Source organism: Salmo salar, chromosome ssa13 (genome assembly GCF_905237065.1).
Source record: "Salmo salar chromosome ssa13, Ssal_v3.1, whole genome shotgun sequence".
Lineage (NCBI taxonomy): Eukaryota > Metazoa > Chordata > Actinopteri > Salmoniformes > Salmonidae > Salmo > Salmo salar.
The window spans coordinates 97,433,375-97,452,157 of NC_059454.1; the positions used below are offsets into that span (position 1 = coordinate 97,433,375).

The following is an 18,783-nucleotide window of genomic DNA, read 5'->3' on the forward strand; positions in this document are numbered from 1 at the left end:
ACACAACTCAGCAGGGCTAAATACAACAACACAACTCAGCAGGCCTCAATACAACAACACAACTCAGCAGGCCTCAATGCATCAATACAACTTAATACAACAACACAACTCAGTAGGCCTCAATACAACAACACAACTCAGTAGGCCTCAATACAACAACACAACTCAGCAGCCCTAAATACAACAACACAACTCAGCAGGCCTAAATACAACAACACAACTCAGCAGGCCTCAATCAAACAACACAACTAAGCAGGCCTCAATACAACATAACTCAGTAGGCTTCAATACAACAACACAACTCAGCAGGCCTAAATACAACAACACAACTCAGCAGGCCTCAATCAAACAACACAACTCAGCAGGCCTCAATACAACAACACAACTCAGCAGGCCTCAATACAACAACACAACTCAGCAGGCCTCAATACAGCAACACAACTCAGCAGGCCTTAATACAACAACACAACTCAGCAGGCCTCAATACAACAACACAATTTAGCAGGCTTCAATATAACACAACTCAGTAGGCCTCAATAAACACAACTCAGCAGGCCTCAATACAACAACACAACTCAGCAGGCCTCAATAAAACACCACAACTCAGCAGGCCTCAATACAACAACACAACTCAGCAGGCCTCAATACAACAACATAACTGAGCAGGCCTCAATAAAACAACACAACTCTACCGGCTTCAATGCAACAACACAACTGAGCAGGCCTCAATACAACAACACAACTGAGCAGGCCTCAATGCAGCATCACAACTCAGCAGGCCTCAAGACAACAACTCAGCAGGCCTCAATACAACAACACAACTCAACAGGCCTCATTACAACAACACAATTGAGCAGGCCTCCCTCAATGCAACAACACAACTCAGCAGGCCTAAATACAACAACACAACTCAGCATGCCTAAATACAACAACACAACTCAGCAAGCCTAAATACAACAACACAACTCAGCAGGCCTCAATGCATCAACACCAACTCAGCAGGCCTCAATGCATTAACACAACTCAGCAGGCCTCAATACAACAACACAACTCAGCAGGCCTCAATGCAACACAACGCAGCAGGCCTCAATCAAACAACACAACTCAGCAGGCCTCAATACAACAACACAACTCAGCAGGCCTCAATACAACACAACTCAGTAGGCCTCAATACAACAACACAACTTAGCAGGCCTAAATACAACAACACAACTCAGCAGGCCTAAATACAACAACACAACTCAGCATGCCTAAATACAACAACACAACTCATGAAGCCTAAATACAACAACACAACTCAGCAGGCCTCAATAAAACACCACAACTCAGCAGGCCTCAATACAACAACACAACTCAGCAGGCCTAAATACAACAACAAAACTCAGCAGGCCTCAATGCAACAACACAACTCAGCAGGCCTCAATACAACAACACAATTCAGCAGGCCTCAATACAACAACACAACTCAGCAGGCCTCAATACAACACAACTCAGTAGGCCTCAATACAACAACACAACTCAGCAGGGCTAAATACAACAACACAACTCAGCAGGCCTCAATACAACAACACAACTCAGCAGGCCTCAATGCATCAATACAACTTAATACAACAACACAACTCAGTAGGCCTCAATACAACAACACAACTCAGTAGGCCTCAATACAACAACACAACTCAGCAGCCCTAAATACAACAACACAACTCAGCAGGCCTAAATACAACAACACAACTCAGCAGGCCTCAATCAAACAACACAACTAAGCAGGCCTCAATACAACATAACTCAGTAGGCCTCAATACAACAACACAACTCAGCAGGCCTAAATACAACAACACAACTCAGCAGGCCTCAATCAAACAACACAACTCAGCAGGCCTCAATACAACAACACAACTCAGCAGGCCTCAATACAACAACACAACTCAGCTGGCCTCAATACAGCAACACAACTCAGCAGGCCTCAATACAACAACACAACTCAGCAGGCCTCAATACAACAACACAATTTAGCAGGCTTCAATATAACACAACTCAGTAGGCCTCAATAAACACAACTCAGCAGGCCTCAATACAATAACACAACTCAGCAGGCCTCAATAAAACACCACAACTCAGCAGGCCTCAATACAACAACACAACTCAGCAGGCCTCAATAAAACACCACAACTCAGCAGGCCTCAATACAACAACATAACTGAGCAGGCCTCAATAAAACAACACAACTCTACCGGCTTCAATGCAACAACACAACTGAGCAGGCCTCAATACAACAACACAACTCCACGGGCTTCAATACAACAACACAACTGAGCAGGCCTCAATGCAGCATCACAACTCAGCAGGCCTCAAGACAACAACTCAGCAGGACTCAATACAACAACACAACTCAACAGGCCTCATTACAACAACACAATTGAGCAGGCCTCCCTCAATGCAACAACACAACTCAGCAGGCCTAAATACAACAACACAACTCAGCATGCCTAAATACAACAACACAACTCAGCAAGCCTAAATACAACAACACAACTCAGCAGGCCTCAATGCATCAACACCAACTCAGCAGGCCTCAATGCATTAACACAACTCAGCAGGCCTCAATACAACAACACAACTCAGCAGGCCTCAATGCAACACAACGCAGCAGGCCTCAATCAAACAACACAACTCAGCAGGCCTCAATACAGCAACACAACTCAGCAGGCCTCAATACAACAACACAACTCAGCAGGCCTCAATAAAACACCACAACTCAGCAGGCCTCAATACAACAACACAACTCAGCAGGCCTCAATACAACAACATAACTGAGCAGGCCTCAATAAAACAACACAACTCTACCGGCTTCAATGCAACAACACAACTGAGCAGGCCTCAATACAACAACACAACTGAGCAGGCCTCAATGCAGCATCACAACTCAGCAGGCCTCAAGACAACAACTCAGCAGGCCTCAATACAACAACACAACTCAACAGGCCTCATTACAACAACACAATTGAGCAGGCCTCCCTCAATGCAACAACACAACTCAGCAGGCCTAAATACAACAACACAACTCAGCATGCCTAAATACAACAACACAACTCAGCAAGCCTAAATACAACAACACAACTCAGCAGGCCTCAATGCATCAACACCAACTCAGCAGGCCTCAATGCATTAACACAACTCAGCAGGCCTCAATACAACAACACAACTCAGCAGGCCTCAATGCAACACAACGCAGCAGGCCTCAATCAAACAACACAACTCAGCAGGCCTCAATACAACAACACAACTCAGCAGGCCTCAATACAACACAACTCAGTAGGCCTCAATACAACAACACAACTTAGCAGGCCTAAATACAACAACACAACTCAGCAGGCCTAAATACAACAACACAACTCAGCATGCCTAAATACAACAACACAACTCATGAAGCCTAAATACAACAACACAACTCAGCAGGCCTCAATAAAACACCACAACTCAGCAGGCCTCAATACAACAACACAACTCAGCAGGCCTAAATACAACAACAAAACTCAGCAGGCCTCAATGCAACAACACAACTCAGCAGGCCTCAATAGAACAACACAATTCAGCAGGCCTCAATACAACAACACAACTCAGCAGGCCTCAATACAACACAACTCAGTAGGCCTCAATACAACAACACAACTCAGCAGGGCTAAATACAACAACACAACTCAGCAGGCCTCAATACAACAACACAACTCAGCAGGCCTCAATGCATCAATACAACTTAATACAACAACACAACTCAGTAGGCCTCAATACAACAACACAACTCAGTAGGCCTCAATACAACAACACAACTCAGCAGCCCTAAATACAACAACACAACTCAGCAGGCCTAAATACAACAACACAACTCAGCAGGCCTCAATCAAACAACACAACTAAGCAGGCCTCAATACAACATAACTCAGTAGGCCTCAATACAACAACACAACTCAGCAGGCCTAAATACAACAACACAACTCAGCAGGCCTCAATCAAACAACACAACTCAGCAGGCCTCAATACAACAACACAACTCAGCAGGCCTCAATACAACAACACAACTCAGCTGGCCTCAATACAGCAACACAACTCAGCAGGCCTCAAAACAACAACACAACTCAGCAGGCCTCAATACAACAACACAATTTAGCAGGCTTCAATATAACACAACTCAGTAGGCCTCAATAACCACAACTCAGCAGGCCTCAATACAATAACACAACTCAGCAGGCCTCAATAAAACACCACAACTCAGCAGGCCTCAATACAACAACACAACTCAGCAGGCCTCAATAAAACACCACAACTCAGCAGGCCTCAATACAACAACATAACTGAGCAGGCCTCAATAAAACAACACAACTCAACCGGCTTCAATGCAACAACACAACTGAGCAGGCCTCAATACAACAACACAACTCCACCGGCTTCAATACAACAACACAACTGAGCAGGCCTCAATGCAGCATCACAACTCAGCAGGCCTCAAGACAACAACTCAGCAGGACTCAATACAACAACACAACTCAACAGGCCTCATTACAACAACACAATTGAGCAGGCCTCCCTCAATGCAACAACACAACTCAGCAGGCCTAAATACAACAACACAACTCAGCATGCCTAAATACAACAACACAACTCAGCAAGCCTAAATACAACAACACAACTCAGCAGGCCTCAATGCATCAACACCAACTCAGCAGGCCTCAATGCATTAACACAACTCAGCAGGCCTCAATACAACAACACAACTCAGCAGGCCTCAATGCAACACAACGCAGCAGGCCTCAATCAAACAACACAACTCAGCAGGCCTCAATACAGCAACACAACTCAGCAGGCCTCAATACAGCAACACAACACAGCAGGCCTCAATACAGCAACACAACTCAGCAGGCCTCAAAACAACAACCCAACTCAACAGGCCTCAATGCAACAACACAACTCAGCAGGCCTCAATACAACAACACAATTCAGCAGGCCTCAATACAACAACACAACTCAGCAGGCCTCAATACAACACAACTCAGTAGGCCTCAATACAACAACACAACTCAGCAGGCCTAAATACAACAACACAACTCAGCAGGCCTCAATACAACAACACAACTCAGCAGGCCTCAATACAACAACACAACTCAGCAGGCCTCAATGCATCAATACAACTTAATACAACAACACAACTCAGTAGGCCTCAATACAACAACACAACTCAGTAGGCCTCAATACAACAACACAACTCAGCAGCCCTAAATACAACAACACAACTCAGCAGGCCTAAATACAACAACACAACTCAGCAGGCCTCAATCAAAGAACACAACTAAGCAGGCCTCAATACAACATAACTCAGTAGGCCTCAATACAACAACACAACTCAGCAGGCCTAAATACAACAACACAACTCAGCAGGCCTCAATCAAACAACACAACTCAGCAGGCCTCAATACAACAACACAACTCAGCAGGCCTCAATACAACAACACAACTCAGCAGGCCTCAATACAGCAACACAACTCAGCAGGCCTCAATACAACAACACAACTCAACAGGCCACAATACAACAACACAACATAGCAGGCTTCAATATAACACAACTCAGTAGGCCTCAATAAACACAACTCAGCAGGCCTCAATACAACAACACAACTCAGCAGGCCTCAATAAAACACCACAACTCAGCAGGCCTCAATACAACAACACAACTCAGCAGGCCTCAATAAAACACCACAACTCAGCAGGCCTCAATACAACAACATAACTGAGCAGGCCTCAATAAAACAACACAACTCTACCGGCTTCAATGCAACAACACAACTGAGCAGGCCTCAATACAACAACACAACTCCACCGGCTTCAATACAACAACACAACTGAGCAGGCCTCAATGCAGCATCACAACTCAGCAGGCCTCAAGACAACAACTCAGCAGGCCTCAATACAACAACACAACTCAACAGGCCTCATTACAACAACACAATTGAGCAGGCCTCCCTCAATGCAACAACACAACTCAGCAGGCCTAAATACAACAACACAACTCAGCATGCCTAAATACAACAACACAACTCAGCAAGCCTAAATACAACAACACAACTCAGCAGGCCTCAATGCATCAACACCAACTCAGCAGGCCTCAATGCATTAACACAACTCAGCAGGCCTCAATACAACAACACAACTCAGCAGGCCTCAATGCAACACAACGCAGCAGGCCTTGATCAAACAACACAACTCAGCAGGCATCAATACAGCAACACAACTCAGCAGGCCTCAATACAGCAACACAACACAGCAGGCCTCAATACAGCAACACAACTCAGCAGGCCTCAAAACAACAACCCAACTCAACAGGCCTCAATGCAACAACACAACTCAGCAGGCATCAATACAACAACACACGTCAGCAGGCCTTATTACAACAATACAACTCAGCAGGCCTAAATACAACACAACTCAGCAGGCCTTATTACAACAACACAACTTAGCATGCCTCAATACATCAACACAACTCAGCAGGCCTAAATACAACAACACAACTCAGCAGGCCTAAATACAACAACACAACTCAGCAGGCCTCAATGCAACACAACTCAGCAGGCCTCAATCAAACAACACAACTCAGCAGGCCTCAATACATCAACACAACTCAGCAGGCCTCAATACAGCAACACAACTCAGCAGGCCTCAATACAACAACACGACTCAGCAGGCCTCAATACAACAACACAACTTAGCAGGCTTCAATAAAACACAACTCAGTAGGCCTCAATACAACACAACTCAGCAGGCCTCAATTCAACAACACAACTCAGCAGGACTCATTACAACAACACAATTGAGCAGGCCTCCCTCAATGCAACAACACAACTCAGCAGGCCTAAATACAACAACACAACTCAGCATGCCTCAATACAACAACACAACTCAGCAGACCTAAATACAACAACACAACTCAGCAGGCCTGAATGCAACAACACAACTCAGCAGGCCTCAATACAACAACACAACTCAGCAGGCCTCAATACAACAACACAACTCAGCAGGCCTCAATACAACACAACTCAGTAGGCCTCAATACAACAACACAACTCAGCAGGCCTAAATACAACACAACTCAGCAGGCCTAAATACAACAACACAACTCAGCATGCCTAAATACAACAACACAACTCAGCAGGCCTAAATACAACAACACAACTCAGCAGGCCTCAATACAACAACACAACTCAGCAGGCCTCAATAAAACACCACAACTCAGCAGGCCTCAATACAACAACATAACTGAGCAGGCCTCAATAAAACAACACAACTCTACCGGCTTCAATGCAACAACACAACTGAGCAGGCCTCAATACAACAACACAACTCCACCGGCTTCAATACAACAACACAACTGAGCAGGCCTCAATGCAGCATCACAACTCAGCAGGCCTCAAGACAACAACTCAGCAGGCCTCAATACAACAACACAACTCAACAGGCCTCATTACAACAACACAATTGAGCAGGCCTCCCTCAATGCAACAACACAACTCAGCAGGCCTAAATACAACAACACAACTCAGCATGCCTAAATACAACAACACAACTCAGCAAGCCTAAATACAACAACACAACTCAGCAGGCCTCAATGCATCAACACCAACTCAGCAGGCCTCAATGCATTAACACAACTCAGCAGGCCTCAATACAACAACACAACTCAGCAGGCCTCAATGCAACACAACGCAGCAGGCCTTGATCAAACAACACAACTCAGCAGGCATCAATACAGCAACACAACTCAGCAGGCCTCAATACAGCAACACAACACAGCAGGCCTCAATACAGCAACACAACTCAGCAGGCCTCAAAACAACAACCCAACTCAACAGGCCTCAATGCAACAACACAACTCAGCAGGCATCAATACAACAACACACGTCAGCAGGCCTTATTACAACAATACAACTCAGCAGGCCTAAATACAACACAACTCAGCAGGCCTTATTACAACAACACAACTTAGCATGCCTCAATACATCAACACAACTCAGCAGGCCTAAATACAACAACACAACTCAGCAGGCCTAAATACAACAACACAACTCAGCAGGCCTCAATGCAACACAACTCAGCAGGCCTCAATCAAACAACACAACTCAGCAGGCCTCAATACATCAACACAACTCAGCAGGCCTCAATACAGCAACACAACTCAGCAGGCCTCAATACAACAACACGACTCAGCAGGCCTCAATACAACAACACAACTTAGCAGGCTTCAATAAAACACAACTCAGTAGGCCTCAATACAACACAACTCAGCAGGCCTCAATTCAACAACACAACTCAGCAGGACTCATTACAACAACACAATTGAGCAGGCCTCCCTCAATGCAACAACACAACTCAGCAGGCCTAAATACAACAACACAACTCAGCATGCCTCAATACAACAACACAACTCAGCAGACCTAAATACAACAACACAACTCAGCAGGCCTGAATGCAACAACACAACTCAGCAGGCCTCAATACAACAACACAACTCAGCAGGCCTCAATACAACAACACAACTCAGCAGGCCTCAATACAACACAACTCAGTAGGCCTCAATACAACAACACAACTCAGCAGGCCTAAATACAACACAACTCAGCAGGCCTAAATACAACAACACAACTCAGCATGCCTAAATACAACAACACAACTCAGCAGGCCTAAATACAACAACACAACTCAGCAGGCCTCAATGCAACAACACAACTCAGCAGGCCTCAATACAACAACACAATTCAGCAGGCCTCAATGCAACACAACTCAGTAGGCCTCAATACAACAACACAACTCAGCAGGCCTAAATACAACAACACAACTCAGCAGGCCTCAATACAACAACACAACTCAGCAGGCCTCAATACAACAACACAACTCAGCAGGCCTCAATGCAACACAACTCAGCAGGCCTCAATCAAACAACACAACTCAGCAGGCCTAAATACAACAACACAACTCAGCATGCCTAAATACAACAACACAACTCAGCAAGCCTAAATACAACAACACAACTCAGCAGGCCTCAATGCATCAACACCAACTCAGCAGGCCTCAATGCATCAACACAACTCAGCAGGCCTCAATACAAATGCAGAACTCAGCAGGCCTCAATGCAACAACACAACTCAGCAGGCCTCAATACAACAACACAACTTAGCAGGCTTCAATAAAACACAACTCAGTAGGCCTCAATACAACACAACTCAGCAGGTCTCAATGCAACAACCCAACTCAGCAGGCCTCAATACAACAACACAACTCAGCAGGCCTCAATCAAACACAACTCAGTAGGCCTCAATACAACACAACTCAGCAGGCCTCAATACAACAACATAACTGAGCAGGCCTCAATACAACAACACAACTCTACCTGCTTCAATACAACAACACAACTGAGCAGGCCTCAATACAACAACACAACTCCACCGGCTTCAATACAACAACACAACTGAGCAGGCCTCAATGCAGCATCACAACTCAGCAGGCCTCAATACAACAACTCAGCAGGCCTCATTACAACAATACAATTGAGCAGGCCTCAATCAAACAATACAACTTAGCAGGCCTCAATACAACAACACAACTCTACTGGCTTGAATACAACAACACAATTGAGCAGGCCTCCCTCAATGCAACAACACAACTCAGCAGGTCTCAATCAAACAACACAACTTAGCAGGCCTCAATACAATAACTCAGCAGGCCTCAATACACCAATACAACTCAGCAGGCCTCAATACAACACAACTCAGCAGGCCTTATTACAACAATACAACTCAGCAGGCCTTATTACAACAACACAGCTTAGCAGGCCGCAATACAACAACACAACTCTACCGGCTTCAATAAAACAACACAACTGAACAGGCCTCAATACAACAACACAACTGAGCAGGCCTCAATACAACAACACAACTCAGCAGGCTTCAATACAACAACACAACTGAGCAGGCCTCAATGCAACATCACAACTCAGCAGGCCTCAATACAACAACACAACTCAGCAGGACTCATTACAACAACACAATTGAGCAGGCCTCCCTCAATGCAAAAACACAACTCAGCAGGCCTCTATCAAACAACACAACTTAGCAGACCTCAATCAAACAACACAACTTAGCAGGCCTCAATACAACAACACAACTCTACCGGCTTCAATACAACAACACAATTGAGCAGGCCTCCCTCAATGCAACAACACAACTCAGCAGGCCTCAATCAAACAACACAACTTAGCAGGCCTCAATACAATAACTCAGCAGGCCTCAATACAACAATACAACTCAGCAGGCCTCAATACAACACAACTAAGCAGGCCTTATTACAACAATACAACTCAGCGGGCCTTATTACAACAACACAACTCAGCAGGCCTCAACTCAACACAACTTAGTAAGCAGAGAAATGAAACACATTCATCACTGGAGTCAAATAAAGTATTTGAACGGGAACAAAAGAGAAGAGAAACATGTAAAAATGTCCAACATATGGAGCTTCGCATTCTAAAAACATAACCCATTTCTTGTTGTGCCTCTGCATCGGCACTGCATAATAATGCATGTTAACACCAGCTAGGCTACACCAAAGGCACAATCCCACTGCGTTGGAGATTAACATTTTTTTTATTTTTTTTTAGTCATTTAGCAGACGCTCTTATCCAGAGCGACTAACAGTAGTGAATGCATACATTTCATACATTTTTTTTTTTTTTCTGTGCTGGCCCCCCGTGGGAATCGAACCCACAACCCTGGCGTTGCAAACACCATGCTCTACCAACTGAGCTACAGGGAAGGCTAACAAACAAAACACACACATTCCTCTCCATGTTTTTCCCATCAAAGACGACACCTGCCTATTGAGAACAATTGTCTAACTGTTGGGTACATTTTTATGGAAATGCTTTCACTCCCCTTGAGAGAGCATTTCTTAGGGATTACCACACACACACACACCAGAGGGCTCCCTGCTCAGGGTGCATCGGCAGTTACTACACAGCAAATGAGGGGGGAGATGATGGCCATGAAACTGGCCACCATCTTGGTTTTATATATCACAGTGCATTATGATGTTGCTAATCAGAGATGAATGGGATCGATTCAGTGTTGTGGAGACATGAAACTGGGAAGGTGCTATGCTACACTACGCATGGCCTGGTCTAAGAGGAGAGGAGAAGAGAGGAGACTGTCTGGCAGTAAATGAGTGAGGACAGAGAGGAGCGAGGGGGGTGTACGATATGTAAATCTGGGAAATCAGTGATAATTACTGTAAGCGCACAAAAAGCCACATCTCAGCTGGCAGAGACGGTGCTAATCACCCTAACACAGTCTGAACCCAGACACCGAGAGAGAGAGAGAGAGAGAGAGAGAGAGAGAGAGAGAGAGAGAGAGTGTGTGTGAGTGTGCGTGCGTGCGTGCGTGCGTGCTTGAGAGTGTGTCTGTGCATGAGTTTGTTCATGCGTGTGCGTATGTGTGTGACAAAGATCAGAGAATTATAGAGGTTAAGACTAAAAGCCTGGAGACCTGAGTGTGTTGGGCAGCAGTGATGATAAATTCCACATTTCCACTTCTAGGACGTAAACAGTAATGTTATGTCCCTCTCACTCACAGTGATCATGATCTCACATCAGCTCTCCCTAACAGAGGTCAATTCAGTTTTCATTTCAGTCAATTCAGGAAGTGAGAAATCCTTATTGAAAATAAAGGAGTATTTTCACTTCCTTGACTGAACTGAACTACTGCTCCCTAAAACATCTCCATTGTCTTGGTTGGGATGTTAATAAACTGTTTTACTATATCTCTATAACACCTTCCTGTATCACCTGTTCACAGTATTTCTGTGCAGTGCTGTGGGCTTTTTTTGTAATGTCACTTGTTAAATTATTGGCTGTTAAAACCATTAACAGTGCATGATATTTCCAACATTTAAATGACTATGGCTACAGATACATATTTAAATATGTACATACTGGAATGCCTATGCCTTTTATACAAAGCCTCTTGTCCCACTTTTGACAGTGCATGCCATCTGGTCATTATACTTTCTTTAAGAATAAATAAGAAATCAACAGAAAATATAATATTCCTGTCATATTATTAAAAAAACAAACGTCTTCCATCTTTCATTCATATTATTCAAATCATCATTTCTGTGTTGTTTTAAAGAACAATAACTATCAAACAGAAGTCAATATACAATAGAAGATAAATAGCCTAGCCAATTGCCAATGTGTGATTACTAAAAATGTATTTTAAAGAAATAGCAATCTCAATTATGCTATTTTATCGCATGATAGTGTAGCAAAATATTACAAAAATATCCCAAACGCTATAAACATCTCGAATTAATATTGTGGTTTCTAGACCCCATTCCTATTTCCCAGGGAGGGATGTTCAATAACTCTCGAGTTGATCTTATGACGATCCTATGGATTTGTCAATCAACATTTCATATGAATGTGTCTTGTTTTCAACGTTTTCATTAAAAGGTATTTTTCTCATATTTTATTCAAAATATGTTTTTCCCTCCATAGAAAGGTAGATCAGTTATAGGCCTATTTCAATGTACACATAGTTTTAGGGATCTGGACTAGATAATAACCTCATAGTAACCTGTTGTGACATTTCTTCTTCTCACTCTCACTTTGTCAATTAAGTCTTCAATTAAATCTCGCTCTAATTTCAGGGAAAATTAAAATCCAATCTATTCTAATTCATCAAGAATGTCGAAGACAGCAGACAGGCCCACGTTGCTTACAACACCAGTAGTCTATCAAAACCTAGCGGTGCTCATCAAACACAAATAGAAAAAACCCATACCGTTTTCTCCACTGGACCTGGGAAATCAACAGATCCACCCAGCTTCTATTCTATTCAATTGTATTCTATTCCATATGGGAGTAGAAATTCTAACTTGGCCAAATAAAAACCAGGCTCTTTATCAACCAAAAATGTATAGTCTCAAGTAAAGTATATAATACTATTCTACCTGTATAACCCGCATGTTGAGTCCCGTCTCCTGGGCCAACTGTTCCCGGATGTGTCGGGTGGGTTTCGGCGTGGCCACGAAGGCAGCCTTCAGCGTCTCCAGCTGCTTGGCTTTGATGGTGGTTCGCGGACCTCGCCGCTTCGTACCCGAACTCTGCTCCTCATTCTCGTTATTGTTCGTGTCCTTATCTGAGCATGTGGAATTGTCCGTCTCTTTTGTGTCATCCTGCATCGGGTCCTGGAGATCCGGCGATAAACTTCTGTCTGTGCATGATGACACTGGGGAACGAGAGAGAATGGAAAGGTCTCAATCGGAGATATCATGAGGCCTTCTGTGTGCCGCTAGATTAATTCTGTAGTCTGTCTAATCAGAAATAAACCAGAATACGTGGAACAATGATGCCTCACAAAATACAAATAGCCTATGGAAGCCCTTTGAGTGTCATTTACATTAAAAAAATACACTTTACCAAGTCCATATGAAACAGTCTAAATGCCTGGATTTACCCATTTAAATCTAGTCACAAATAAAACAGGTGTAACCAACTTAACTCAACCCTGCCCGCGTGTGACCTGAAGCGGATCGACATATGGAAATAGAAATTATGCATGTGACGTGAAACAAAAAAAGGGAGCTAGGCTCAAGGGAGCTAGGATCCCCAAGGACCCGCTGCGTCGCACGATAACAGCATGCCATTGTCCGAGGGGATGGCTGTTTGAGAAATGTACCAAACAGGATATTATAGCATTGATAAGCCTTAACTATATGGTCAGATGCATTCAGCGACGCGGAGATGCTTTGTTCTGGAACATCATCAAACACTAGGCTACACATGCTCTATATGCGGTCCATTGAGCCGGCAAGAATGTCAGTAGTCATATGTTGTTCATATTTGAAGCAACAGACACGCAACGAGGGGTTAAAATCAATGTCACGTCTTTCGATGATACACATGTTATCCGTCACCTTGTTGATCTAAAGACAAAATCGAGTGCCAGTGATGGGAGCCTGACAACTCCTCGAACACAATACGCTTTTCCGACAGTTGTTGTTGTTGACTTAGGCCTATCAATTTTGGTTCCAAACACCCAATATATAGGCGTAATCTCTTATCAATATCAACTTCTTTAAATAATTACATTTTTGAGATATTTGTTTTGAGATAAATAGAGGAGAAGTCACTTGCAGACGAATTCTCCATATAGGCCTACACATGTTTGACCATGTGACGTTAGGTGCTATACGACACAGAATAGAATAAAAAATTATGTATCCATATATAAGACTACTTCAACAGCGGTGAGATTGGACGCAGGCGACAGCCTACCCCAAATCATGCAGAGCCAGAGCTAACGCTCAGACACCAACCCTGTCCATGGTTCTGAATTTCCTGACCGAGGTGTGTAGACTCAACACGGCTACGGCGGCCGGTGGCTATATAGCTTATGCCTCTGGATACTTCTTTTTTTTTTTTTTAAAGGTGAGTAACATAGTTTTTCGAATTCATACATCTTAGTTTGCCGTGGGATTTGTAAATATGTGATATAGGCCTATCCCATTTCAGGATGCCAACAAATACATCCAAGCAGTAGTGGCGTTTCATATCATGAACAAGTCATTTCATTCTCCACCATAAGCAGTCTATGGTTTTGGTTTGATTGGATGTATACCAGTGTATGGTAACGAGATCCCACGTTGAAACAATCAGAAAATCAACAAAGAAAAACGGTCCCTTATTTTCAGACATCAGTGGGCCTATAGACATTTTCCAAGACCAACAGAACATTGATATGTTTGTATCCATGTAGTAATATAAGAAGACTCACTATTGAAACCCTTAAAGGTCAAATGCAGCCGTTTTTTTTTTAAATCTCAAAATCAAATCATCTCTGGGTAACAATTAGGTACCTTACTGTGATTGTTTTAAATTAAAATGGTAAAAAAAAGAAACAAAAATAGCTTCTTAGCTATTCTTCTCAAGCAAGAATTTTGCTAGGACTGTCTGGGAGTGGTCTGAGTGAGGAGGAGACAATTGAAAAATAGCTGTTATTGGCAGAGAGGTTTGGAACTCTCTTTCTTATTTGTCTATTAAGTCATTTACCACCTGGTGATGTCACCAGGCAGTCCAAAACTCCATCCCACCAAAACAGGCTGAAATGTATTTTCAAACAGCTCTTCCACTAAATGGGCATTATAATCTTTTTCACAAGTTCATAGTATTCCAACTTCATAGTGTGGAACACAGGAAATCACGTTTTTGACTGCACTGGCCCTTTAAGAATAATTACCTGAATTCAAGTTGACTTCCTTGATCGCCCCTGAGCTCAGGTAGTCTTCTTTACAAACAAATTTATTTTCGTCGATGACATAGAGTTCCTCGCCCGTGGACAGCTGCTTGTTGCACACCATGCACGTGAAGCAGTTGAGATGGAACACCTTGCTGCGCGCCTTGCGCACCAGATCACTGGGAGAGATGCCTTGGAGGCATCCTGCGCACTTCGTCCCAAACCTCCTGAAAAGAAAGCGAGAGGACAGAGACAACAAGCATGTTGATGTAAAATCACTCTGAGACTAAAATACTAATCAACATCCTGAATTTGAGCAGGAAATTGTACAGTTTTTACTTATGGAAATAAGTAGACGGCGTTCAACCAGCGTGAGTCTTAATAAAGAAAGGAAAATTACAGGCCTATATGTTTTTGTGAGTAGCCTGAATTTAAAATTGCAACCACGAAATCTAACTAAATCTGTCGTAAAGAGATTTTACATAACAAGATAAAATGCCTGTTTCAACAATGACAACAGATAGATAGATAGCCTTTAATAATAATATGCCTAATAATAACAATAGTAGTAACAATAACCATCATCTTAATAAATAATCAATAACATACTAAATATATTTTTTTATTGCAGGCTATTACATCTTTGCCATAATTGAAGAAAGGGTAGCCTATTTCGAAATACTTTTCGTTCAAATCTAACATTCTACTTGATACGAAATAGCCTACAATGTGCGCTAGACAGATTTTCAACATTGAATAGAAAACCATACATTTTCACATTCTTTATGGAGTTGTTATATTAATAAACCCACGCTAACGCATTAGTGACAGTCAGCACAATGTGACCACGGAGATATCCGAGGATTAAACCGAATAGGACGTTTTTACCGTGAAAATCTCCTGTTAATCCACATTCACCCTCTTCACATGCAAAAACCTTGGTGGACAGATTTTTGTTATTTAGATAGACAGACGAATACAATAGCGTAATTCAACGTCTCAACATTTCCAGGGATAACTCGACAAGGTAAATGGTTGAAAATGCCTGTGTTGCATTGGAAGAAAATGTATGCTAATGTAGGCCTACATAAAGTGATGGAGAATGGGAAGCCTTATTTTGGTGTTTCTCTCTCGGATGTGAAATAAATAGGCCTAATCCACCTCATCACGAGCCAGAAACCTCGTCATGAGCCTCATGCTGATTTGGTAATCTCTCTCTCATCAATATGGAGTCGCCTCCAGGACGAAAAAAATGCAGGAATTGAAAATATTTCAATTATAATACGAGTGTTGGAGATAGTGTGTGTTTGAGGGTGCGAGTGTTGGAGATAGTGTGTGTTTGAGGGTGCGAGTATTGGAGATAGTGTGTGTTTGAGGGTGAGAGTGTTGGAGATAGTGTGTGTTTGAGGGTGCGAGTGTTGGAGATAGTTTGTGTTTGAGGGTGCGAGTGTTGGAGATAGTGTGTGTTTAAGGGTGCGAGTATTGGAGATAGTGTGTGTTTGAGGGTGAGAGTGTTGGAGATAGTGTGTGTTTGAGGGTGCGAGTGTTGGAGATAGTTTGTGTTTGAGGGTGCGAGTGTTGGAGATAGTGTGTGTTTGAGGGTGCGAGTGTTGGAGATAGTTTGTGTTTGAGGGTGCGAGTGTTGGAGATAGTTTGTGTTTGAGAGTGACAGTGTTGGAGATAGTGTGTGTTTGAGGGTGCGAGTGTTGGAGATAGTTTGTGTTTGAGGGTGCGAGTGTTGGAGATAGTGTGTGTTTGCGGGTGCGAGTGTTGGAGATAGTTTGTGTTTGAGGGTGCGAGTGTTGGAGATAGTTTGTGTTTGAGGGTGCGAGTGTTGGAGATAGTGTGTGTTTGAGGGTGCGAGTGTTGGAGATAGTGTGTGTTTGAGGGTGTGAGTGTTGGAGATAGCTGTGTTTGAGGGTGTGAGTGTTGGAGATAGCGTGTGTTTGAGGGTGTGAGAGGGGGGCTGTTGTTTTGGATTTTGGGAAGCGGTTGCACGAGGGCACTACTGAACGAGCGGTTCAGGCAAGCCCCTTTATTTGAACACTAATGTAGTCTACGGAATCTCTCTCTCGATCCATTTGCAATAGTATCGCTCCACTGTAGCCTTTTACATGGACGGCCCGGGCCCAGCCTCCTCCGGTGCGGCGAGTGCAGGCCACCGCTCTACTTACACAGCAAATGGCCACATTAGGGTGATTACTGTTTCTCCTGGCTAATGGTTGGGCCATTTAAATCCACTGCTTGATGGGAGCTGGCTAATATGATGGTCAAGGTCGTTTGGGGGCAACAATGCCATCACAAAGGCTTAAACACTGGGCCTTACATGTCATTAAACAATTTGTTTGGGGAGACGGGAAAAAGCTGACACATAAATAATTGCTATGATGCTACAAACAAGGGCCTGTACTTATCACTGAATTACATGGAACACTTTGAAGAACTGAGCGGATGGTGTAGGTCTAATGGAGAGGTTTTAAAATATATACGGAACAAACAAAAGTGGAAACAGAGTACGGGTTTGAGGAAAGTGGAGCTGATTTAGAAATAGATTTAAACTGTCATGTCTGCATGAATGGATTAAGAGAAGTTTGAATATTCAAGCCCACATAATGTTTAGAATATTCCCATAATATGAATTTATAAATACAAGTGATATTATTGGTGTCATAATAACAATTATTAACATTTTACATTTTACATTTTAGTCATTTAGTAGACGCTCTTATCCAGAGCAACTTACATTTACATTTACATTTTAGTCATTTAGCAGACGCTCTTATCCAGAGCGACTTACAGTAGTGAATGCATACATTTCATTTCATACATTTTTTTCCCCCCTAATAAATAGGCCTAATCCACCTCATCACGAGCCAGAAACCTCGTCATGCGCCTCATGCTGATTTGGTAATCTCTCTCTCATCAATATGGAGTCGCCTCCAGAACGAAAAAAATGCAGGAATTGAAAATATTTCAATTATAAGTTAATGCTTCGTATTGTCAGAACACACACTTTGTTTCTTTAAAAACACACATCATGCGGACAAAGAGTGATAACGTGGCCATATTAGGCAATTATTATATGGTTCTGTCAAAATGCTAAATATTGTTGTGGTATTCAAAGTGAACCTATAACTATGATTTATTTATTAGCCTAATAATTATATGATTTTTGTTGCAAAACCAATGTGACACTAATTGCCAAGATGCCAATGTGCCATGGCTGCAATATTACTTATTTTGGCTATAAATATTATTATTTTGAAGTGACATTCTTAAACATTTCAAGTAACTTATATGTATGCTATGTCGCTTATAGGGGAAATACATCCTGTGAAATAGGCCTTGGTAAACCATATCCATTTCCACAAAACAATGTGTAGGCCTACATAATAATATCTGGTTAATTATGTGATTGACGCTTAAACGAGAGCTATTTTGAGCATTGTGACAT

At 42.9% G+C, this 18,783-nt stretch overlaps 1 protein-coding gene across 1 annotated transcript in view; it reads right to left on the reverse strand.

Annotated features, from left to right (window-relative positions):
- The window catches only part of LOC106568314 (LIM/homeobox protein Lhx5), a 30,339-nt gene that overhangs the window by 10,615 nt on the left and 941 nt on the right, over nucleotides 1-18,783 (reverse strand). The window contains exons 2-3 of the mRNA XM_014138540.2: nucleotides 15,333-15,556; nucleotides 13,045-13,322 (exon numbers count right to left, since the gene is read on the reverse strand). Of these exons, the coding sequence (XP_013994015.1) occupies nucleotides 13,045-13,322; nucleotides 15,333-15,556 (502 nt within the window). The remainder of the gene's footprint in view (nucleotides 1-13,044; nucleotides 13,323-15,332; nucleotides 15,557-18,783) is intronic.